Here is a 22,911-nt window from a genome sequence, read left to right as displayed (position 1 = left end):
CTGTTTTTCTTGGATTGGATTGTCTTCCCCTTAATGCAGTTTGGTGATGGTGTGAAAAGGCCAATGTATGGGGGGAATATTCTGCATATAAACATGCTGGAAACACATCTTGATACGTATTCGATTTGTGCACGCACACTTGCACTCACATTAAGCTGAAACCGTGAGGCCCGCTGCCAGAAAGATCAAGTCAGACAAACACCTCACCAGAGACTCCTCTAAGCGTCCTAACAAATTGAATGTGTGTGTAGATGGACAAGAGGGAATTAGATCAGTGGTCCTGATTGTATCTGAGTGTGCTGTTGCTGTACCCCTTTCCAGCTCGTCCCCTGGAGGAAATGCGTGTGCATGAGAGAAAGAGACTGGGAAAGAGACAGAGAAAAGGGGAGGGGGGAGAGAGAGAAAGAGAGCGCTTGGCAGCTGGTTTGATGAAGGATGTACGGAGAATGTTAACCAGACAATCACCTTGCATCTTATTGATTGAGATGGAAGAGAGGTAATTAGCACAGAAAAGAAGGGGAAGCTGAGGCCACTTTCAATGTTTTGATACAAGGTGTTCTCTCTTTGTACCAATCTACATATTGTGTTCTTTGTGTGTGTTTGAGCATGAAGGGAAACGTTTTGTTAAAGGTTATAGTGAATGTCCTGATTTTTTTTTTCTGCTGTGTCTAGACGTGACAAAAACTTTTGTGCACGTAGAACGTAAATGTTAACCGGTTCACTCTATAGTACAGCTGTGCTGGTGGTTAGTACAAGACAGCTGATTAATGTAGACCCGTTCCAGTTTTACTCAAACTATCAAATCTGCAGAACAAAGAGCAACACCTAAAACTCATTAGATTGAAATTTTATATTAAAATACTGTGAATTCAATACATATATAAGACAGGACTTTTTTTTTTGTTTGAAAATATAGTTTGTGGTCTTTTGCGAACTGGATAGGGTTTTTAAATGAGACTAAATGATGGGAAAAAATGTTAGTGTTACTTCATTGATAATACACAGTTGCCCGTGGTGACGATATATATCAGATTTATGGAAATGTTTCTTCTATCAGAAGAGATTTGGGTCTAGAACGCCACCTCGTGAATCAGTCCATCAGTATTTACAGATGTAAACTTATTTTTTTTAAAAAGTTACATCCAATTTAGAATCACTAATTAGCTTCTACCGTCTCGATTCTCGATCTTTTATCCAACATCTTCCTGGAATGGTCCACATTTAGGCTTGGCAGACAGAAACATTATATAAAAATAATGATCTTTCTTCAGGTGGAAACTGACAGCACACATCAGGTTTTACCAGTGACACTCCTCGCCATGACCCTCATGGTCTCATTTTCAGGAGTGGGTAAACTGCAAGTCTTAACTAATTCTCCCATTTAACAGCGCATTAGTAAGAACATACTGTTTATCCTGCGATTTAATGAGCCTGTAATGGCAGGAATCAGTCAGTGGTAAAAGAAGTAAATGATGCCAGAGTAAACAACGCCTTAGATCAGCAGACTCATCACTCGTGTTGTCTTGCCTGTTTGTTGCGTTGTTTCGAGTAAATTCAACACGTCATGCTATTTACAGTACAGCACACGTCAGTGCTGAATCACACCTGCGATCTTTGGCCTTGAACTCGATATATAGTTTTACCTATAACACAGTAGGGCTTTTGTTCCACCGTGGTTTTTGACATTTTAGTCCACCTCTGAACTCTTTTTCCAGTCCGGTTTCATGCCAGAGAAGAGGTGTTTTGGATCCCACTTAAATTTGACACCCTGCTCTGTTTCTCTCTGCTTATTGAATTTAAATAATCTCCTCTATAATTCTTTCAGTGTCATCCTGGTAAGCTTGGAGAAACCATAAATCCGAGGAGCGTAAAGCCCTCCTCTCCCGGTTGGCAGACATTTTTATGGCTAGCCACATTGTGCTGCTACTGTCAGTGGGTTGTAAAAACCCAAGAATGTTTCACAGTGCGCATCATGCCGTAATGCAGATGGGAAGGGGACAGTCAGCCCTGGTTTTATTGTTGACTTTTGAGTATTCCTTGTTAATTTATGCCTCGTCTGAAGAACTCTTATGTGTGTCCTTTCAGCTCGCCACTGAGACAACCGTCCTCGACGGCCAAAGTGTGCCTGGTTTGTGGAGATGAGGCATCAGGTTGTCACTACGGCGTCGTAACATGCGGAAGCTGCAAGGTCTTCTTCAAAAGAGCTGTGGAAGGTATGGCATCGTCCCACGTTTAGATGAGATGTCACTGGCTTGAGCTTAAAACCCTGCAGATTAAGCAAACACAAGGGAGTGCAAGAAAACATTACCACCTCTCTGACAAGATAATAAGTAAAACAGCAAGCAAATCAAGAAACATATCGACCAGTTGATAGCACACACAGTATGCAGCATAAGAAACACACAGCGAGTACAGGAAACAGGCAAACAGAGAGATTGGTACAAGCCAAGTACACAATAACCGCATTTGTGGCAACACAAAAAATAATGAACAAGTAATTGGCTGAATCTAGGTATGGAGCCATTATCTTTTGATTGCTCTTTTGGAACAACATTGATGATTAGTTGACGTCAGTGTTTTTGTATCTGCAGCATATGCAGCCTTATGTGTTTTCAAATTGGCGAATGTGTTTCTTAATTGATGTTCTAGAAATTCTACTGCAACTGTCCTTTGAAGCACCGCTCCTCTCTAAAACAGAAATAAGGATCATTATTAGGTTATTTACATTATTATGTAAATAACAAAATAACTTAAAGCAAAAATTGGGAAACGTAAAATCTGAAGTCTTTATATTAAGGGCCATCAGTCAAACAATACTGTTTGCTCTGGGTCTAAACAGAGCGTGTTGTGTGTGACGTCTTCTTTTGCGCATTGAGGGTTCACACTAGAGCGCGTTTGCTGTCGCATTTTATTTGTAGTGTGAACAAGCAGACAAAAAAAAAATCGGATTTGATCCAAAAATCGGAATTGAGCATTAAGACCTGCAGTGTGAACGTAGCCTCAGACGCTAGTTCCGTTTGCCTCTTTTCGTTGCTGTGCTTTGGACTCTCATATTTTTTATACAGGAAAAAAAGAAAAGACACATTAATACTGTTCTATTACGTTGCAGGAATTTCTAATTAATTATTTCACTCAATATCAGATAAATGAAGAGAATCGCTTTAACTGACAATTGCAACTCTCAGACTTATTGGCCAATATTCTGCTTATTTGGAGGATCTTATACCAGAGTGATATGCTATGAAGGACACTAACAAAACTTCAAACCCAGTCTGAAATAATAGGTATGACATCGATGGTAACCATCTTTCTTTGTTAAGCCGTGCTTTCTGTTTCACGCATCATGTGACTCTTCTTCTACGCAAGACTATCCTTATGAGTGTCGCCTACTGCAATCAGAGATACTGTTAAATGGTGATGACAAAGTGGTGAAATTAAAATTCAACAAATTCTGTAAGGTACACAAAATATAACAGTAAAATGCAACACACAACAAATAAGATGGAAATTAGACCAGAAAAGTGCATTCAGCCATTCACACCTATTCACACCAGCTTGTTTTCTATGCTGAAGTGCTTTTATCTAATGTTCACTCACATTCAGAGCAACTTGGGTACTTTGACATGTAGACTGGAGCAGTCATGGATTGAACCGCCAACATTCCGATTAGAAGATGACCTCCTATACCTCCTGAGCGACAGCCACCCCATCCATTCATTCTCCTCCGCTTATCCAATTCAGGGTTTCGTGGGGCGAGCTGAAGCCTATCCTAGCTTTCACAGTACGAGAGGCGGGTACACCCTGGACAGTCGCAGGGCTAACAGAGCGAGACAGACGACCATTTGCACTCACATTCACACCTATAAGCAATTTAGAGTCAACAACTAACCTAACCCCACTAACTGCATAACCCTGCCAGGTTATGTGTCCAGCACAAGTTACCACGGTGATTTATCCAGGTAAAAAGACGGATGACTTTAATCTCACGTTGTAATGTGCCTCTTATGTTAGGTAGGAGCTGGGGAAAATGTTAATGAGAAAAATGGTATAAGTCATTTTCAGATGTAACAACAACATTTTAAAGAGCTCACTTAAACAAGGACATGGTGGCAAGTTGCTCTTTCCACACATTCAGCACACTGTACTTTGCAAGAATTATTACCCATAGTTGCTTTTTAAAATTTCCACCATACTGTTGCATCTATGCAACAAACTACTGTTTAATCTCACTAGACCATCTGTTTATTTATTCCTAAAATATCATTAAAATGACCAAAATTAGGCATTACATTTATAGAGTGAGTCATCGGGGAAGAAAAAAGCAATTCAGTAGGTTAGTCTCCAGCAGCAGCCCTTTATGTTATATTTAGCTTGGGGAAAATCAGCACCAGTCATAATGTGCTTTTCATGTTGTGCCTGTTGCCTGAGGCTTTGGCCTAACTCATTTAGATGAGTGTTTGAATGCAAAACACACTTTTACAGACCCAGTGAAGGCGGGGGGGGGAAAAACAGGAGCAAACAAGGCTGCTAGCCAGCCAGCCGTCAGGCCCTCTAGGTGTTTTCCTGACCATTGAAGGAATTGCATTCATTCCCAATCAAATCATGCCTTAATTTGATGATATTTACACACCGTCATTACGTAGAGACCTAAAACCAGATTATGTGTCTGGGGTTATCGAATCAGACGTGCCGTTGTTCTTGCTTCAAGCCTGTCTGGCACAACGCCGGCGGCAGACACTCAAGATCGGATTTTGTGCGGGAGCGCTAGTCAGGTGAGGCACCGGAAAGTGCTCACTTCTCTTTGTAATTACGGTGCTAAAACCGTATTTTTTGCTCTTATAAAAACACAGAAAAGGCTTCAGTGATTGCATAATGCCTTTCAAATTTAACACGGTGATCCTTACATTCATATTTTCTCAATATTCAGTATTTCTCGGGGGGGGGGGGGGGGGGGATTTCCTCTTGATTCTGCACAACCAAAAAAAGAAAAAAGGCAACTGTGCAAACTATGAAAGCAACCCCTAGAGTGGTGTTATGTCATCAAGTTTGCATGAGACATGTGAGCTTTTACCTTACTTGACCCCCCTCAATAGCTACTGCTGCCGCTGCTGAGGTGGATGGAGAGCGAAGCAAAGGATGAAAATAGTGAGAGAAGGATTTTGCAAAGGGAGGAGAGATAGAGGACGGTGAAACGGATACAGCGAGGGAGGAGGGGGAGGAAGGACAAAGAAAAAGTCAGACGCAGATCGAGATAAAGAGAGGAGGAGCTGGGAGTAAGTAACATGGAGAGGGATGGAAAATGATGTGTCAGCAGCGAGTGCCGGAGAGGTGTAAGTCAGGACGTGAGGAGACGTTTCACTCCGCCCCTCTCCCAGTATTTCCTCCTCCTTCTCCTCCTCTTTTCTCTCAAAGTTAAAAACTTAGACTTGGCATGGGAGATATAAAAGAAGACTGCAGAGAGTGGGCATCTGTACAAGGGGAATAATCCAGCCCATGCTTAATTTCTTTTGGCACGGCCTGCCTCGGGGGACACAAGTTTTCGGTCGGCTGTAGCTCATTAGACGACTAACTGGCTCACAGCCCTTACTACAGAGCTAGCATTCTGAAGCCATCAACAAATCAGATGATATTCTGTGATTGTGAAGAGTCTGGTTTTCTCTTTACTCGAGTCATATAGGTCATTGCTAGGTAGCTTTTCTTCTCTTTTTTAACATCACTGGGCCTCAGCACGGTTATCCTTTTGAAGTCTACGTTTTAGATTTACATTTAGACCATCTGTTTGGAATATCTATTGGCCACATGGGCCCTTCACTGTCCAAATCTGTTCACTTACAGTTCTCCTCAAGAGGACTAATATTCATTCCACTTAATGTTGTCATATCTACCAGAAGGTGCTGCCAACTGTACACTATAAAGTTTAGAACCATGAGCCTGTGAAATATATATTAATATTAAATTAGGTGTTGAGAACTCTCTGGCTCCCAGTTTGCCGAAGAAAAAAAAAAAACAGCCCTCGGTTCATTCTTACCTCACAACATACAGTATGCATTAATATGATTTATTAAAATGTATTTATTATTATATATTAACATTAATTGCTCTAATTGCTAACGCTCACGGGATAAATGTATATCAGAGGCACTGCATGAGAAACACATGGCACTTACATAATCCCCAATAGCAATCAGTGGGAGAAGTCCATCACGCCAAAGCGGGCATTTTGCTGATTACTGGGAAACATATAAGCCAATCAAGTTGCTACATTAAAAGTTGAAGTTTACGACACTTTGTACCGTGTGGGGGCAAACGTTTCTATTCGTAGTACAGATGTAGATAAGTGCTCTTATCATTTGTCTTGACTTACTGTGTTAGTAGTGTGAGTTAGCAGGACATTTGTTCAAGCTCTTTGGTGGGATGAGGCATCAAAGTGCCACGAGATGCTGTGTTGGCAGTCGGGGTTGAGCCGTTAATTAAATCACAATGCCGTGTATTTGTGCTTATGTGGAGCAATTATAACCTGCGGGAGGAAAAAATAATCATTTTTTTAAACTTGTTGAATTGGCTGTTGACATTACAGCTATATCACTATTCATTTAGATAGTCCAAAATAACTCCCTGCTGGCTGCTGGTGGCAAAACGTCCTTTTAGAATACAGAGGGCAGCAACAACAACTTATTAGAGTACCTGCTGCTGCTGCCATTCATAGATTAGAACTACCCAACACAATGACTGATAAGCAAAATGATATTTAAACACTGTGGTATACAGTACTGTGAATTAAGCTCAAACTACACATTTTGCTTTCACTTTGGATTAGCCACCCAGCTGCATTAGCACCATTCACTCAGCATCATTTTTGTCCTTTTAACAACAGGATACCACTGATGACATAAATCATGGTGACAATGTAAAACCAAGGGAAAAGGTTTGTCACACAGGCCTAGAGACTGGTCTGCAACCATATGACAAACACATGAAGCCTAGTTGTGGTTGTTTCGGTCACTGGTATATTACTTCAGCTGTAGTTTTAATGAAACAGAAAAGTGTGACACAAACCAGAAATGTGGAAGGTTCTCTTTCAATTAACATATTTCACAAGGCACAACTTTTACTTTGAAGGTAAACTTTCTCCACTTCTGGATTGTTCGCATCACACTTTCCCAAAATGCACTATTTGCAGACCAATGTGAAGAACTACAAGCAACCGTGGCAACCTGCTAGGAACCAAATCAACTGCTAAAAGTTTGTTTTAGTTAGGGGTTTTTTTTTGTTTTGTTTTTTTGGTGCAGTAACTTCTTTGCATCTGATTTCACGAAGCAAGAAACAGCAATTTCTGACTAACCAGTCGGGGAAAACATCTTTCCCTAGCAACCAGTGGTTGTATCACTTCCAATATGGCAGACAACTCTAGAGCAATGTGCGTATGACGCCTTGTGAGAAACCTCGATTTCATTTAGCTGTTTCTATCATTTGGCTGTTTCTTGTCCTGCTGTCTTGGACTGCAGTTGGCAATGACAGCCCTTCTTCTACAAATAAGATGTGCTGCAGAGATTCATTGTGAGCCTCGGGCCAGTTTAACTTGAACCTGACAAAGGTGGAAAGATAGTTCATGTGTCAGCACTGCAGAGCAGAACAGAGACTATATGGTTGGTTGCTGCAGTCAAAGCCAATAAGGTTGGAGTCTGTCCACGGGATCTTAATTTTTAATAATACACAAAAAGTATCTCAGTCTGTGGGAAAACTGCATTATTAAAACTACTGTACTCTGGATTATTCTGGCTAAAAGGCTGAAATAATGTTGGCATTTAGCCTGTAGAAACTGTCTACAAAGTGCAACACATAAAAAAAAAAATAAAAAAACCCCATCTCAGTAGTATTTAGTAACTACGTTCTCACACAGTGCTGTGACACCAATATTATCAGTACATAGATAAACAATTACTACAAATAATCCAGTTTATCTTTTAGAGAATGGCAGCTATTGTTAGACATTTACTGTGTTTACCGTTACATCTGGCATGTTAATTGTCCGATAAATAAATATAGAATGACTTATGAAGCTCACAAGGCAGCTGTACTTATGTTATTGACTAAACTGTCATGCAAACCTGCAGTAAATGTCTTGCAGTTAACTCTTCAGGTTATGGATTAGTCCTGCGCTGCAGAAAACAACCCTCTGACATAAAACAGCGCTTTGTAAATATGTGCCATCGCTGCTAATGAAATGTGGAAATAGCTGAATGCATTCATATGTGCTTCTTTCCTGCTTTCACTCCTCTAAAGACAAGTTTGTTGATACAAGACAGCTGCACTCAATAAACGGCTCCATGTGGCGCACATTTGAAGCGTTCAGCGCCAACTTATTATTCACATGTCATCAGTGGCTTGGCATGTCTGCTCCTCGTAATAATACCAGGTCATGCTTGGAGCTCACTAGCTGCTCTTACTGTTCCTCTTTCTTTTTCTTTTTTTAACTTTGGGTTTACGTGATACACGAGAAATTACTCAACCTTGCTACGCCCTCATTCAGCTCTAAAAATCCGACTGGGCCGTGGTTTCCGTGGCGCTCGTGTCAATCTGAAAAACTCATTCTTCCTTGCCTCCTCAGAGGAAGAGGTCGTCTGAGGACACGTCTTGCCCGGTTTCTGTTTGGATTGACAGCTCTGCTGTCCAATCCCGTTGCTCAGCTCAGGCTCGGGGGGGAGGGAGAAAGGCCTCCCTGCAGTGCCTCCTCGGTGAATGCTTCAGGTTGTGTGTGAAGGAGCTCATGTAACGACGGCTGGAGTCAGTGTTGTCCCGATCTCACCTTCCCCACATCACACATCCTTTAATCAGAAACTGCATAGCAAAGACACAACCGGAGGCACAAGAGGAAAGAAATTCAGGTGTACGGCTTGGGGTAAAAATGACTTACTCTAAGCATGTGTGTCGCCCCGATTGCAAATAGACCTGTAATGATATTAGAAGGGATATCTTATTACACTATTAAATACTGTTAAATTATGCATTCTTTTAGGAATATTCATATACATAAACAATACATGAGGGCTACAAATTATTTTTTATATTAAAATTGTGCACTTGAACAACATCTTGCACTGCAGACATATTATATTCTTGTTTAAATGGTTGTTCACTATGTTCTATTTAATGCCTCATTTTAGCAATAAAAACAACATACATAACACTGTCTACTGTCCTATAAAGCCTGTTGTGGCACTAACAACTACACCATATGTTTTGGTGCTTGTGTGATGATATAACTCGCACTACTTCCTCCATGCCATCAGTTCCTCTGGCCTAGGCTGACCTGCATGTCTCCCCAGCGGATATAATCTGACCTCCATCTCTTCCTACTCCCTGGTGATACCTTTGTTCTGTGACTTCAATGTGGGTTACACCTTTTGTGCTCAACCAAATAAGGGCCGCCAATCTGATGGGCTTTATCACTGTCTTCACTGGTAATTGTTTTTTCTTTTTTTCTTTTTAAAGATACAGCACTAAGGGAGTGGCGTTACGTTAGAAAGTGCTGCTGCAGATATGCCGCTCTCTTCATTAAAAATAGGTATACCACCACAATTATGCAAAAATGTCTTCATCCTTTGCAGAGGCGATCAGGATACTTATCAATTTGCAGAGAATTATTTTCAAAACATGCCTTAGATGACAGAAAGTTTTCACATAGTTATATTGCAAGAAAAAAATGCCTAAAAGCTGGGACCACTTGGCATCATAGATTTAGTAGTTTTAAATAAGAGCACAAACCTAATTGTGTAAAGCCTCATCCAACACAGCTGTTTGTGTGCTGTCCAAAGAAGCGGAGTAGCGATGCCATTGCAAGGCAGTGATTTGCATACTGCTGGCTCACTGGTGACAACAATTACATCTCTGTTTTTTTTGTTCGTTTTTTTTTTGTGTTTGCTATTTTGGTATCTGTGTAATGATAGGTTGCATAAACACCAATGAACCGTGATCACAGAATTGGCCAAATGCTTTGCTGGTCAATAATTAAATTACTGTCGTCCACGATTGCGTTCTTTAGTTAAGTCCACAGCAACGGTACCCAGTGAAGAAGTGTGCGTCCACTGGCAAGTGTTCTTCGGTGCCGTTATCCATGTGCGTCTGCATCTGTATTTGTGAGGTTATTGTCACAAACAGGGGTCTGACCACTTGTGTTTATTGGCTATTTAAATATGTCAGGTTAAAGGTTGTATTTTAGCAAAGGCCTGAAGCTGATTTTCGCTTTCGAGAGCAGCCGAACTGTAGCTTCCTGAGTGGCCAGAGTGCTGTAGGTCAATTGGAAAGAAAATTTCCTTCTTAGAAGAATTTCCTAGTAATGCATTGGTCCTTACATTCGTATTTTCTAAATATTTAATATTTCTCAGTTTTTATTATGGGAGTTTCCTCTTCATTCTGCACGAATCAAGAGGTAATTTAAAAGATAAACATGTTGCGCGAGTATATGTGAGCGCATGCACAGTGTGCATAAATAAATTCTCATGCTTGACACACACACACCTACACACAAACTCACACACAAAGTTGCACACGTATCCACCATCGGACTGCGACTTTGGCTGGCTCTTAAAGTGTGTTTCACTCTAACAATTATTAACAAGATTCACAGGAATGAGCCAAACAGTTGACACGAGGACTCCAGAGTTTCGGAACTGCCTTTCGGTCTGGCCTAAAGAGGCGCAAATGTGTGATTGTGTATACTGTAAACATGTGTGTGTGTGTGTGTGTGTGTGTGTGTGGATGAGGATGGGGGGGGGTGCAGGGAATGGGATGGCTGCGTTGTGTATCCTGTGTCGCAGTTTACTGTTTTTTAGAGCAAGAAAAATGGGCTTATGTAACGGTCATGTGATTTAGCCAGAAATAGTGGTGGGGCTACAGCTGCTGCCTCTCCTCCTGCAGCTCGGTTCCTTGGCTTTTGGCAGCAGCCAGACAGACACACTGCGCACTACTCCCGCTAGCTCAGAAAACAACTTCTACTCAGTCCTACACACAAATACAGATACTGTACTGTAGGTGCAACAAAATGCAATGCACAGTAGCATTGTCGCTGGAGATAAACTGCATGTGAACGCCACACGGCGAGCTCCCGTACTAAAAGCATTGCAATCCACGACAGAAATTTTGCGTACTTTGAGAGAAACAAACAACTGACAACAAACGTGCAAGGGAAAATACGGAGCAATATGCACAGACATGCAAGCATTTGCATGCGCGCCACCATGTATGTGTTTGTGGGAGGGACACACAGTTTTAACATAAGCCCTGAGGGAGCTAAGCCTTATACTTAGGTCATTAGGGTCACAATGGCACACTGTACCACTCCACCCGGGTTGGGTTGTGATTTCAGTCCCTGTGTATGTGTGTGTGTGTGTTTATTTCTTTGTGGAATCAGATACAAGATTTGCATTATTTATTTATTTTATTTTTTGAAATTGCCAAGTGGAGCAGCTTTGGCTGTATGTGCATGTGTGCGCATGTGAGATAGTGAGAGTGAATGACTGTATGTGTGCATGTGCATGAGCCTGTCTGTGTGTGGGCGTATGGCGCTCTGAGGCTGGCGGACGTGTGGAAAAGGAGGGATGGAGACGCAGGCGTAGCGAAGGAGAAGAGTGGAGGAGGAGAGCGGAGCTGTACAGTGAAGAGCTAGTGGAGCGGAAGGAAGCTCTCTGAAATGGGAGATCATTGGGTTTAGCTCAGGGCTAGGCAGGAGGCAGGAGGGATTCTCGCCATGTTAGCATCACTGTCAGGAATAGTCTAGCTGCAGTCAGAGTCCTGGCTCCGGCGAATTCTAAAAACTCTCATGCTATTTACTGTCTAATGCACTATTAGTCATAGGTGAGAGCAGAATAATCACAATTTTAATCATTTTCACAGTCGTGAAAACCGATATTGCCACACATTTTTTTTACAGCTTACCTTGATGACCTACATTACAGTGGCTCACAGAGATCTGACATTACAATGAAACATTTCCTGCCATTCATGTAATTGGTTGTATATTTCCTGGAAAATGTTCAGAACTATTATCCTACCTCTATAAGTAAGCGGCTTCTATCTCCTGCTTCACTTTTTTTTTCTTCTAAGAAAAAACAAAAACAGACAAAAAAAACCTGTTTTCTCCAAAACTTTGAAAATATCACTATTATTCTGTGTCAAGCTTCAGGATTGTCATCATCAAACTGACAGGGTCTTGTCTCCCTGTAGGTCAGCATAACTACCTGTGCGCTGGGAGAAACGACTGCATCATTGACAAGATCCGAAGGAAAAACTGTCCAGCGTGTCGTGTACGGAAGTGTCTCCAGGCTGGGATGAACCTAGGAGGTAAGGAGTCACATCCTCATTACACATTTGCCCGGTCACTTGTCTCAGATGTGGCATTTAAGTCAGCCTCTGTTTGCTTCATGGAAATTATAAATGTAGATCCGTATATAGTCACAAGAGGCCCTGGGATGCTGAGTCAGAGGATGTTTGTGTTTATATTATGTGTCTGAATATAATATGCATAATGCATCTACAGCAGGTGTAGCTCAACAATACTATATACAGTACAAGCTAAAAAAAAAAAGAAGCCTGCAGACAAGTTGCAGCATTGTGTTATAAGGAAGTATGACACTGTATGTTAGCGGGGAAAATTTGTGTTTTATTTATTTATTTATTCTTTTAAGTGAAATGTATTCATTTTTTTTGCCACAGGCATATTCCAATTCAGGGTCACAGTGGAACGCGCAAAGCTAAAAGCACACTTGATAGATTTTCACTCCATTAGAGAGATTGAAATTACAAATGGTTTCCAATTCTACGCTCCCAAAGGGAAGTGAATTTCACCACAAATGTAAACACATAAAAAAAATACTCTGCTTAAAATTGTACAGACACATTTTAGGATTTTAGCAATTTACTAGATAAACAATGAAATATATGCATAAAGGCATATTGGATATTGTAAAAAGCACCTTAAAAATAGGATAAATAGTTTTAGGTTTACTAAACAATTGAATATTCACCAACTACTACTGAAGCCATGTAAAAGAAATTCTAGCTCTTATTATACTCTTTTTTTAAAAGGGATTTTTATAATACGATAACTTTTGATGGTATAAAAATGTTAACCTTCAGAATTACACCATAAGAATGGCCACTTGAATAGAACTCCTCAGAATAAGAGTGAAATGCCAAACGTTTTAAATGAGAGTGAGACCTATTTTGTTATAAGGCCTATGATTTGAAGAGGTACATCCAATATTTGGGACAAAGTTTATCCAGCAAGCCGGCCAACCAACTCACAGTTTAACAAAACTCACATAAACAGACGCTGATTAGAAAAATCAATTTCGGAAAAGGATTTTAAGATCCATTTTCTGTCCTATAAACTTCTGGAAGCTTACTTTTCCACAGACAATTTAATTTGCCTCTATATATTTCAGGCAACAAAACAATATGAAATGGATGTAATAGTGAGTTGCTAGTGTATTATAGGAACAGAGCCCACTTTGTTTTGGTGTGTATTATGACGGTCTGAGAGCAAACACAATGTTCACTGTCTGTGAAGAACCGGGTATACGAGGATAATAAGTCTATAGGTGGATGCAGGGGTGAAGCTGGATTTTAAAGCAGAATACCAGAGTGAGATAGAAGCCACAGTATTATAAAGTGTTAGTCACATTAAACACTGCCCTTCAGCACAGCGAGTTCAGCACACATGGGACTGGAAAATGGCACCAAAAAAGTAGTCTGATTACAGATACCCTCCAGTAATTAGCCACATGTATCAGCACTCATAGCTTGAAGTAGTTTGAACAGCTTGAACACTCTCTTCGCTCTCTTCTTTCAGTATTTCTACGAGGTGTTGAAAAGCATCGTATGACCATGAGTCACAAATAAATAAAACTTAAGGTTGCCAGCAAGTGTATTTCTGAGTAGCAGCAGCGTAATCCATTGAAAGAGACTTCAGCTGTTTATACCTAATTACTGTATGCTGTGAAGACCAGTAAAGAAAGCTGACATGTTCCCAAAACTTAATAATAGACATATTTTTGTAATGCTCTTTTAATATCAGAATTTTATTTTTGTTTATTTGTTTTGTGAAGTTTGCCTTCCAGCCAACAAATATGATAATATTATTTCATGCTGTGTAAAGTGTAAGTAGTCCCTTTTATGAATATTTATTCCTACTGCCGCTATAGCATCATTTACAAGAGACATGGGATCTGTACCATGACGCATGTTCGATCTGGAAGTCATCTGCCTTCACTTTGGCTACCACTGGTTGTCCTGGCAACATTAAGCTAGTTATCGGCTGATTCTTTTAACTTGGAGCATCTCCGTGTGAAAGAGGCAGAGTTGACCAGAAGCAACATTATCAGAATCATGAGTGAAGGATGAGTTGCAGTGATTCGAGCAGATAAATCAGACCACAGATGGATAACCCCTTAATCATGCTCTATCGTACAGGCACCACCGAGTTAGTCAGTTCAGCCCACAGCTACAGTAAGTGCAAATATGTAGAAAGCAACTATAAAAAACAACAAATTAGCATCATTTTAAAGAGCTTTAAGAAAAAAGTAATGGACTAGCTACATGAATTTAAAGCAGCTCATGCAAATTACACCAACCTAGTGAGAGTGGAGAGCACAAAGAAGTAGCAAATTTGGTAACTGTATCAAATATGTAATATTTATTATCGTTAAAACAAACCTGTAATACCACTGAAAATTTAGCTTATAGACATTTATTTATTAGCTAAAGAGTAGCAACAGCTTTATGTAGCTCAACAGTGGTTTATACATTTGGCAACAAGTGAAGCTCTGGTTTGATCCCAGGATGAGACAGAAATCAGGAAGGAGTCAGGAAGAGGGAAAAAAATCTGTCAAATGAAACATAGGGGAACTACCTGCTGTGGTAACCCCAACAGTTTTGTGAGGTGTCGTTGTAGACAGCATTGATTTTTATAGTCTCGATTGATGCCCCGAGATTAGCAATTTCACCGTCCTCGTCTTGGTTTGGAATAAAAAGAAGAAAAAAACAGACAGTGGTGAGGAGAGGCGGGTCTTTCTGTAAAACCAGTTGTTAATTGGCTAATGGCTTGTTAATCACAAGCAAATGAGCTTATTGTGGCAAATCCTCTTTTTGAAACATAGTATGACCTGGATTTACAAAATAGATGTAATATTTCATTCAGCATGAACCCAGAATGAGCAGAAAAATGTTTACAGAGGTCAAGTCAGAAAGCTATTTTCTTACAGTGAACTATAGTACGGGAAGGCTCTTTGAAATCACAACTATCGCCATGTGGTGGGCTTCGGGTAAAGTGCAGGTTGAAGGCGCTCACTTTTCCAACCGGAAGCTAGAACCGTGTTTTATACTGTTTTTGGGTATGTCTGCGTGTGCCTTATATGTTACTGGTAAAAACAGCTTTGAAAGAGAACTCGTTATTGCTAAGAACAATAGGCAGCCAGGAAAACTAGCTTGAAGTAACAGCATGCAGTTACGTCTAGCAAGTGAACTCAGGAATCAAAAAAAAGGTGGAGTGTTAGCTGCTAACGTTAGCAAACAATATCCTTTTCTCCATGTAATTAGTAGTCTGAGTAAAAGAAAGAGGCTTGATATGAATTGGAATATTGTAAACACTCAATAGTTTACAATGGTGTCTGTAAATATTACACTGCATGCACTGATAAGAAAAATCTGTGTGCTGTAACAAAAAACAGTTATAATTGTGATAAGAAATGCAAAAGCTGACTGTTTTATTTTTACATATTATCTGAAAGCAAACACATTTTTTATGCACTGAGAAGAGGCGAACGTGTCAGTAATAAGCAACCTCACCGGCTAATAGGAGTAGATAGGTGGGTGCAAGGATGAAGGTGTGTTCTAATATGTCAGAAGCAGCTGTGTTGGTGTCTGATGAAATGTAGCACAACAAGACAATAGACACAAATTTCTAGGTTTAAGTACATTACTCGAGTTTATTGAATCTGTCATGTAAAATTTAGACAAAGATGAGATCAGACCAGAGCACATAAAACTACAAGAAACAAAACGGTTACAGTGTCTGACTCCAGTCAGATGTTATAGTTATGGTTACCCTCTGATAATGCACCTCAGGCCTCACCACAGGCAACAGTTGTAAAACCAGCAATGTTATCGCATGCGAGTATAGCAAGACATCAGTTTAAAAGCAAACAATTGTCACCTTAAGCATACATAGTTTGGAATATACATATCATCGTTCTGTAGTGCTGAGGTGTTGAAAGACATCACATAACCGTGACTCAAAAATGAACTTAAGGTTACCAGTGAGGCCTCAGCTGTTTGTCCCCAATTCTGTTGTGATGACCAGTAAAGAAAGCTGCTGCATTTAAAACCGTTTTAGTGAAGTTTGCCTGAAAGCTAACATTAAGGAAAAACAATTTCATGTTTCGTAAAGGACAGCAGTCTTTTTCATTTTTCTGGTGCTGGCAGAGCATCAGCTACAAGAGACCTGGGGCTGGCATCATGATGCAAATCGAACTCTGGGTTAGCCGGCTTTACTGAAACCAACATTTTACTGTTATTAAGGCTACTATGAAGCTGGTTTAAAGTCTTAAAGGCGCTTTTTAACTCCAGCTGTGAGCGCACTCGGAGCTGCCGATTTGAATCAGCATTGGAGTCGTAAATGTAGTGCAGCTCCAGTGATGCACTGATAAATTTGATCGTGAGGACGGAATAAAGTAAGATATCGAAAAGCAAAATAAAAACCACGTAAGCTGCACAAATATACTTATTATCAGGGATGCAAACATGGACTCCGTACAAAAGGTGAGGACATTGCCTGGTCAGAGAAAACCTGCTGGGGTGTTGATTTTAAAATGTAGTTAATGTAGTTTACATGCTAATAAACCAGTTCTGTCAGTTATTATGGGTTAAAACAACTCTGGCTAAAACATATAAAAAGAACAGATGCGGGAGCTGATTAGGGACGACCTGTTTTTCACACAACCCTTGAAGCTCTCTCTCGATTCTCTCAAAAAGATGCTGTTTCCTTCAAGCCATGTATGCTTACATTAAAACTTGTTTGCTGTTAAACCGGCGTGTCTGCACATTTACACGTGACACATTGTCGGGTATTGCTCGTGGGGTTATCTATGAGCATGTTTGGAGCTGTTGATTAACATCTATGACAGAGCGATTAGAGAAGTATGATATATAATGAAAGAGTAATTCCTGCAGGGGAAAAAAAGGTGCATTTTGCAAGTTGAAATTAAAAAATAGATAGACTTTTTTGTCTGGTTCCCTAATGATGAGGAAGGATGTTGTAATTATGTGGTGAAGCATTGCTGTCTAATGCACGATGAGATCAGTGGAACTGAAATGCTTCATTTATATTTGAGGGAATAATTTAACAGCGTGAGGGTTTTTGTTCTAAAAGAAAACAGAAGGCTTTTACTGTACTTTTCGTTTCCAATTATCATCACAAAGACTCGCGTGTTAGTTTAAGCTGGAGCGATGAAGAAAGTGTGTAAAGACGCTGACATTTTGGAGCAAATAAAACGCTGCTATTTAGGTTTCCCACACGAGATCATGCACACATTCCTCAAGAGTTGTCTGCCATATTGGACGTGATACAATCATTGGTTGCTAAGGAAACATGTATCCCCCGGACTGACAAGTATAGGTTCCTGGAAGTTGGTGGCCCTGGCTAAGTCCAGACCCTGATGCAGGCCACAAGCCGAAACGCATTGGTCACCCAAAAAAGTTGTTCGCAAATACATTAAGTGTCGCTGAAGTCTTCATGTCATCTTTTCCATGCGCCTTGGAAGTAGGTGAAGTTGTCCCACTCTGGCTAAGTGAAATTGGTTGCAGAGAAGGTCCTACCAGGGGTTGGGAAACTCCAGGCCTCAATGGCCAGTGTTCTGCAGGTTTTAGATACATCCTTGATGCAACACTGCTGATTTAAATGGTTAAATTACCTTCTCAGCATGTCTCCAAGTTCTCTAGAGGCCTGGTGATGAACTTATCATTTGATTCAGGTGTGTTGACCCAGGATCATATCTAAAACCTCCAGGAGGCCTGGAGTTCCCCACCCTTGCCCTACAATGAAAAACTATTTTTTGATTGCTTTGGTTGCTAGCACTTTGCCACGGTTGTCTTTAATATTAGGAAAAATGCTGAGCAACTGCAGCAATGTACTAGCAACCACAACAGTCCTTGCCAAGTCCTTGCCAACATCTTGGGGAATACCTTTTTTCCTAACAACAGGTGGTTGCCAGGGGGTCATTGACCACTCTATAGGCCTGTGTGATTGGGACTTTATACTTTTTTTTGCCAACAACTTCCAGCAACCGCTCACAACCTGTTGGGAAATACTAATTTTTCACTCACAAGTGGTGGTTGACAGATGGTTGCAGACTGGTCTCTAGTCCTGCGTGACTCGGGTCTTGTTCTCTTGATCCTACATCGTCACCATGATTGTCACACATGTAATATTTACATTGTCACACAAATGGCCCAAGGAGTTAACATCACATGGTTACTGGTCAGATGTCCTTTATTGGTTAGAAGCTCTGTTTTAAAAATTAAAATCCTGACAATGAGACAGTATTAGAAAGCAAAATTCAGGCTCAACTGATCTCTATAAACACGTTACACTTTAATACTTAAGGGATGAAAATGGAGAAAGAATAAGGAAGGTAAAAACCTGCCTTTACTACGAGGGTCTGGGGGAATTACTTCCCCAGAAGGAAAGTGTTACATTTCAAGGTATTACAACTGCGTTCGCAGAAAGCTAATCCTAGCCATCCTTATTGTCTATCTGGCTAATGGCAATGCAATTAGGCTCGTCATCAGAACTGTGATGTATGATACACAATGAAACCGCAATACATGGAGATAAGGTGGTTATAGCAACAAAAGCATGAAGGCTGGGCTGGAGCCTATGCCACCTGTCACGGGGTGAAAGGCTGTCTTTTTATGTCAGCCTTGTGATAGATTGCGTTCATGCTCAAATTCACACCTACAGTTAATTTAGAGTTACCAGTTAACCAAACAAACCTGGCTTTGGGAGGAAGTTGGAGTATCTGAAGAGAAGTCACACTGGCATAGCAAGAGTGCCTGTCAGGAACTTTTTATACCAGCAGTAGGATGGCCAGATGTCCCACCTTATGTGGGAACGCACATAATTTTCATACCCTGTCCTTCGTCAGACAACGTCCCACATTTTGATTGGCTCTAGTTAAGTTTCAGTTGTAAGTATTTACCAGCTGTGCTCCCACAAATGGTTGATTTTTGATATACTATGAGACCTTACACCCTAGACATGGCAGATTGTTGTTTAAAAAGCTCCATGAGGAGAGAAGTTATGAAGGCTTATGTGCCAAAATATGTTAGAGTTTTAAGAGAACAAAGAGAAAATGCCAAGAATCAGATGACCCGAGATGAGATGAGCAAGAACTTGGCGACAGTGGAAATGAAAACCTCAGTTTAAGCCAGAAGAAAGCTCCGGCAGAAGCAGGCTCTGTTAAATTACTGACTAACCTTGATTTTAAAAGGAAATTAGAATAACACTTATATGATAGTATTGACAACTTATAATGTTATAACTAGTAATTAGCTGGTTTACAGTCCAGTGTAGGTGACTGTATTGCATCTTAATGTTTACTACCTTCCAAAAACCTATATGATTGTGTGAGTAAACAGGAACTTGAACAAACACTTTTTATGTGATAGCAGCACAGCAGACATAAATGTTTGACTTAAGTAGTACATCTTGTTGCATTTGCATATTATTTATACCCATAGATAGACACATAAATAGAAAAAATACCACCATTAACACTGTTAGTAAAGGCTCTTTTGTACCCCGCAGCACGGAAATCCAAGAAGTTGAAGCTGAAGGGAGTCAGCGAGGACCTGCAGGGCTCTAAGGATGGCCAAACTGCTACAGGTGGCGCTGGAGGCTACCTGTCCTCAGAGAAGGAGCTGAATGCCAGTGCTGCCAATGCCCTGGTGCCCCACAGGCCTGGGGTGGTCACACCTTTTCTGCCGCCCTCCATCTGCAGCGTGTTGGAGCTGATTGAGCCCGAAGAAGTGTACTCTGGCTATGACAACTCACAGCCTGACACCACTGACCACCTGCTATCCAGTCTCAACCGCCTGGCTGGAAAGCAGATGGTACGCATGGTGAAATGGGCCAAAGTACTTCCAGGTTAGTGACCATTAGTGCAAGAGGGCTGAAGCCTAAGTGCTGTTTAGGAATGTTTGCTAGAAATGTTTAGGAATGTTGGAAAAGAGTGGAAGCAGTCCTAAAGACATGTGTAAGAGAAGTAGGTTATATGTGCATGGCCTTATAGTTTACTGCTAACAAAAGAATTGATATTCAGTTTTATTTATGGCTGAATCAAAAAAAGTGGTAAGCTGGTAAAAATACCAGCCTAATAAATCAGAGGGGACTCTATATCGTAATTATGAAGAGGGGTTTTAATGAAGACAACACGTCAACATCTTCACTTTTGATCTTTTTCGGATAAAACACTGCCAGTTTTGTCAGAGCACCCAATTTTGATTTTAAATATTAGGTCAGGAAATAATTCTGCGGTGCTTCAACAAGATTAGAGATGAATCCTATTTTACCATTTAATAAAATCAAGATTAGGATTTCTTATAGAAGAAAAAAAAACAAAACTAATTTACATCAGTGTTGCCAGTTGTTATGTGAACAGCTTTCTCATTAATTTTTTCATATACACCAGATTACGGGAAGCTGAGAGAAAATAATGTTTGAGAAGGAATAAACACGTTCCCCTAAAATTCCAGTCAGTGGCAGACATAATGAAAGATGCCTCACAGGTAGCTCTTTGAGCCTGTTTAATTTGCTGTATTGCAAATATTTGATACCTCCACGGTGTCTGCTTGCCATATCCGGACATATAAATAGAAGCCAGACAGAAGGGTCAAAATGAGCACCTTCGACTTTCAGATATGCCCCCTGCCGGCATTCAGTTTACATTTGGATGTGGCAGAGTGACACGCAAGGCAACACGGGCCAGCAATGTCAGTAACAGCAATGTGCCCAGTCTCTTGTTATGTCAGTCATTAAGCACATATACTTTTCTGATGTTAACTTTAAAGCAGCCTGTAAAAACACACACACACACACACACACACACACACACACACACACACACACACACACACACACACACACACACACACACACACACACACAGATCAGATGTAACAGTTTAGAGAAGACCCTCATAACGTGATATAAACTGACTAAACGGTGTTGACAGCCAGGCATTTGACATACCTTTCCCACAAATGTTTTCATACAAATCATTGTTTTTGGCAGATTGACACGCATATAGACTGAAATAGTCCCTAAGCCCTGATAAGTCACTTGGGTGTCCTTAGTTGGCCTGTGTGTTTCGGATAAGGAGGGGTTCCTTGCCTGAGTTTGATTGAGAGTTTGGCAAGTTTCCTATTTGAGTCTATTTTTGGAGCTCCGTAGATGGCATGCCAATATCTGGAGGCCTTGTGGGATTTGCATGAAACAAGAATGGGTGAATACTTCCCAGTGGTTATCATGTCTAAATAAAAAACTGGCACAAAACTGCTCGCTGTAGCACAGATACACGCCGCTTAATGCATAGACATGAGTAAACACACGCACGCGCACACACACACGTGCCAGGCTAGATAAAGGCCTCTTTAAGTTGCTGCTTAAGTCCAAATGCGTTAACTCAGTGTTCCTTGCTGCATTTAAAACGTGACGTTGTCTCTGTCTGCTGTGCATGTGTTCATGTGCGCTAGGTTTCCGGAGCCTGCCCATTGAGGACCAAATCACCCTGATCCAGTACTCATGGATGTGTCTGTCCTCCTTTTGCCTCAGCTGGCGCTCCTACAAACACACCAATGGACAGATGCTCTACTTTGCCCCTGACCTCATCTTTAACGAGTAGGTCCACACTTCCATATCTGCAATGTAACGCACGCATGGCTCTCATGTTATTAGATCGTATTGGTCGTAACAGTTAGCAGGTAGCAGTACTGAGACTAAAGTGAGGAGATATGCCCTTTATCAACCATTTCAGTCATCTATTAAAGACATGAAAAAGCACAATTTGGTTTTTAGAGTAGTTAATTAGTCGATATAGTAATTGAGTGAACAGCCAGGCTTACACTATTAGTGGCTGGTTCTATTTTTAGCCACTCATGAAATGCTAATTTATGCATAAACATAAGGAAGTAAGCAGTGCATTTTGGGTCTGTGCTATTTTAAGCGTTTTATTAAGCCACCCAAAAGCTACTAAAAGGCCACAATGAGGTTTTGTGGTAATGACTTCCCTCTCAGGAAGTCAGGATGTACTTTAAACGAGGTCATAATCTCGCGCCAGATTTCTGGCACTTTACAAGAAAACACGTTTGTACTTTCTGATGGTCCTTTAATTGCATCAGGCACAGACCATCAAAGCCTGGCAAGAGCAGTCAATAGCCCAGTTGATCTGTGTTAATATGTTTGAGCAGGGGAGCAGGCAGAAAGGAAACGTATGCTATATATATGCTATATATTTTTTTTTTCTGATTGGAGCTGCAGTGCGTGGCCATTGATGAATTGAATGTTGTAGAATTAATCAAAGGGGAGAACGGTAACTTCTCTAGGCAGCCTGCTGTAGAGGAGCATGTTCAGTCAGAGGCTGCTTTAAAAGCTCCCAACTAATAGCTTGTATAAGTCAATGTCACTGGGTCAGTTTGTCCCAAATAAATAAATACAGAGACACAAACAACCAAATAGGAGCACAAACTCTTTCGTGCAACACAGCTACAGTAAAAGCCCCCTTTTTTTTGGGACCTGCATGTTGTATCACTGTGTGCTTAGCTCACATCCTGAGTTTCATTTAGCGCCAAATGAGACAC

The 22,911-nt window shown here is 40.7% G+C and overlaps 1 protein-coding gene across 1 annotated transcript in view; it reads left to right on the top strand.

The window, feature by feature from the left end:
* nr3c2 (nuclear receptor subfamily 3, group C, member 2) overlaps nucleotides 1-22,911 on the top strand; it is a 91,399-nt gene that overhangs the window by 49,649 nt on the left and 18,839 nt on the right. Inside the window, exons 3-6 of the mRNA XM_026171358.2 lie at nucleotides 2,086-2,213; nucleotides 12,223-12,339; nucleotides 19,862-20,200; nucleotides 21,808-21,952. Coding sequence (XP_026027143.1) covers nucleotides 2,086-2,213; nucleotides 12,223-12,339; nucleotides 19,862-20,200; nucleotides 21,808-21,952 — 729 coding nt within the window. The remainder of the gene's footprint in view (nucleotides 1-2,085; nucleotides 2,214-12,222; nucleotides 12,340-19,861; nucleotides 20,201-21,807; nucleotides 21,953-22,911) is intronic.

Source organism: Astatotilapia calliptera, chromosome 6 (genome assembly GCF_964374335.1).
Source record: "Astatotilapia calliptera chromosome 6, fAstCal68.1, whole genome shotgun sequence".
Lineage (NCBI taxonomy): Eukaryota > Metazoa > Chordata > Actinopteri > Cichliformes > Cichlidae > Astatotilapia > Astatotilapia calliptera.
The sequence above is the reverse complement of the archived record's forward strand: the minus strand, read 5'-3'. Positions and strand labels throughout refer to the sequence as shown.